Below are 2,500 nucleotides of genomic sequence, written 5' to 3' on the forward strand. Positions count from 1 at the left end.
AGGCCTAAGGGGTATTTTTGTATAGTAAGGAAGCCTTTCAGTTCGTTGAGTCTGGTTTCACGCGTTTTAGGGTCACTTACTATAGCACAGATGCGTCTGGCCATGCTGTATGGGATGTTTCTTTTGATGTGTGATGGGTGACAAGAATAGAAGTTTAAATATTGGTGTGTATCGTTTTTTCTTTTGTAAAATATGTCTGTTGTGACTGTGCAGTTTTGTATTTTTATGTGGATATCCAGGAATGGTAGTTCATTGCAACTGGATTCTGTTGTGAATTTGATGGAAGGGTGAAGTGCGTGTAGTATATTGTTAAATACATTTAGATCTTCAGTCGATTTTTCCCAAAAAATGAAATGTATACACACACACACACACACGCGCACACAGTCAACAGGTGAAATCCAGAGATGCTCAATATAGAAAGTACATAGTAGCGCTCAAATGATTTGAACTTACAGTCCAAAGTCTTTACCAAGTCTAACTCCACGGGATAAAGAGTTGCTATAAGAGGTGTCCAGGGGAGCTGTTCTCTCACACGCATTCCACATTACTTTTCTCTCACACTCACTCGACTTCACTTTTTTCTCAGGCAAGTCACATCAATTTGCAAAAATCAAAAGCATGTTATAGCTTCGGTTCGATAGAAGTTTGCCTGCTTCGTTACAGCATTTGTTAGTATTATTTTTTGATTTCATAGATTGAACACAAATTTATAGGCGAAGTAGATAATAGAAAGTATTGACTTCAGTACATATGACACTAGTTTTAGAAATGCAGTTGACAGAAGACGTCCTTCAAAATTGTTTCAACGCAGAGTATAAGACTTACCAAACGACGCTTACAAAGTTCTGTTACAGTTTTTCCACACCCTCGCACTTGAGTGAATTTTGCTGTAAATTTTCAGTCATTACACTACGGCAATGCTGGAGCAAGGCTATGGAGAATATTTAGTCGAATGTATCAACCCCAGTACTTATTGTTATAAAGCCTGGTACATATTCTATCGTGCTTTTTGGTCAGACCACTAAGTTACGCGAACATAAACACACCAGTACCGGTTATCCAGCGGTGGGGGCGGACAAACCCACACACACACACACACAAACACGCGCGCACACGCGCACACACACACACACATATATATATATATATATATATACACACACACGACCAGCTTCTTTCAGCTTATGTCTACCAAATTCACTCACAAGGTTTTGGTTGGCCCGATCCTATAGCAGAAGTCACCTGTCCAAAGTGCCACACGCAGTGAGATTAAACCGGGAACCATGTGGCTGGGAAGCAAACTTCTTGCCACACAGCCACGCCTGCGCCTATTGGAGATAAACGTTTTAGAAAATGGCTAAGTAGACCAGCTCGGAAAGATTTTAAACTTTGAATAGTTAGGACAGGAAGTTATTATTGCAGAGTACTTAGCTCAATGATTTACTGCGTTCGACCTCCTGTATAAACAAATGTACTTTGAAAATTATACGTATTTACAATAGGGAGCATATTGAAAGAATCATATCACCTTAACAGGTGGAAGTACTTTTCTTTAATATACATCCTCAACGCTTTGAAGAGAAATAGGAATTTTAAAAAATCTATTTTGCAACTTTGTTATGAGTTTATTTAAGTATCAGGTAAATTAAACATGTCTTTTAAGGTTTTTAAACCGTTACATTGTACTGAATTTATCCATTAATGATTATGTTTATTTATATAAGTAGAAAGGAAAATATTCGATCTAACATTCATAGAATAAAAACGAATTTTATGAATGTAAGAGAATTGGAGCGATGCGTTAGCTCGGCTTCTTAGTTCTTGCCATGTTACAACGGCGATCATTTATGAAATTAATAAATATTACTTACTTGTAAGCTAGGAAAATAATAATAGCTGGTCCCAAGAACAATATAGAGGCAGCATTCATGTAAATATTCACAAGGACAATGGTTTTGACATCCTGTAAAACGAACAAGTGATATAAGTTTTAATTTTTATCTCTCTCACTCAACTGACATCACACACCCATTACTTCTTCAAGATGTGTGTGTGTGTGTGTGTGTGTGTGTGTGTGAGTACATATACATTCATACATATATGTATGTATATATATATATATATATATATATATATATATTGTTTAAAATTTGTGTGAATGTGTATAGAATAATATATCATATATCACTTGAATGAAGTTAAAACATGCTCTGGTTTTCACGTTTTTTATTATGGTTTTTTAACATTAAAAAAGATATTTAGTAATGCTCATAAAGTTAAATTAGTGCTTTCATACATTAAATAATTATCAAATTTCAAATATGTTTGACAGTTGAGTTCTTGACAACTTTAGTAACTCTTAGAACGCTCAAACAAGCTGAATACCTTTTTAGAATACCATTTTGACCAATCCGCATGCATCTTAAGCATCACGGTTTGCCAGGCGTACCGATATTCTGTAACTTGTATATATTTATATGCTGGAGATATTTTTTAA

At 35.4% G+C, this 2,500-nt stretch overlaps 1 protein-coding gene across 1 annotated transcript in view; it reads right to left on the reverse strand.

The window, feature by feature from the left end:
• The window catches only part of LOC106867588 (calcitonin gene-related peptide type 1 receptor-like), a 191,784-nt gene that overhangs the window by 115,193 nt on the left and 74,091 nt on the right, over positions 1-2,500 (reverse strand). The window contains exon 4 of the mRNA XM_052969857.1: positions 1,875-1,966. Coding sequence (XP_052825817.1) covers positions 1,875-1,966 — 92 coding nt within the window. The remainder of the gene's footprint in view (positions 1-1,874; positions 1,967-2,500) is intronic.

Source organism: Octopus bimaculoides, chromosome 8 (genome assembly GCF_001194135.2).
Source record: "Octopus bimaculoides isolate UCB-OBI-ISO-001 chromosome 8, ASM119413v2, whole genome shotgun sequence".
Classification (NCBI taxonomy): Eukaryota; Metazoa; Mollusca; class Cephalopoda; order Octopoda; family Octopodidae; genus Octopus; species Octopus bimaculoides.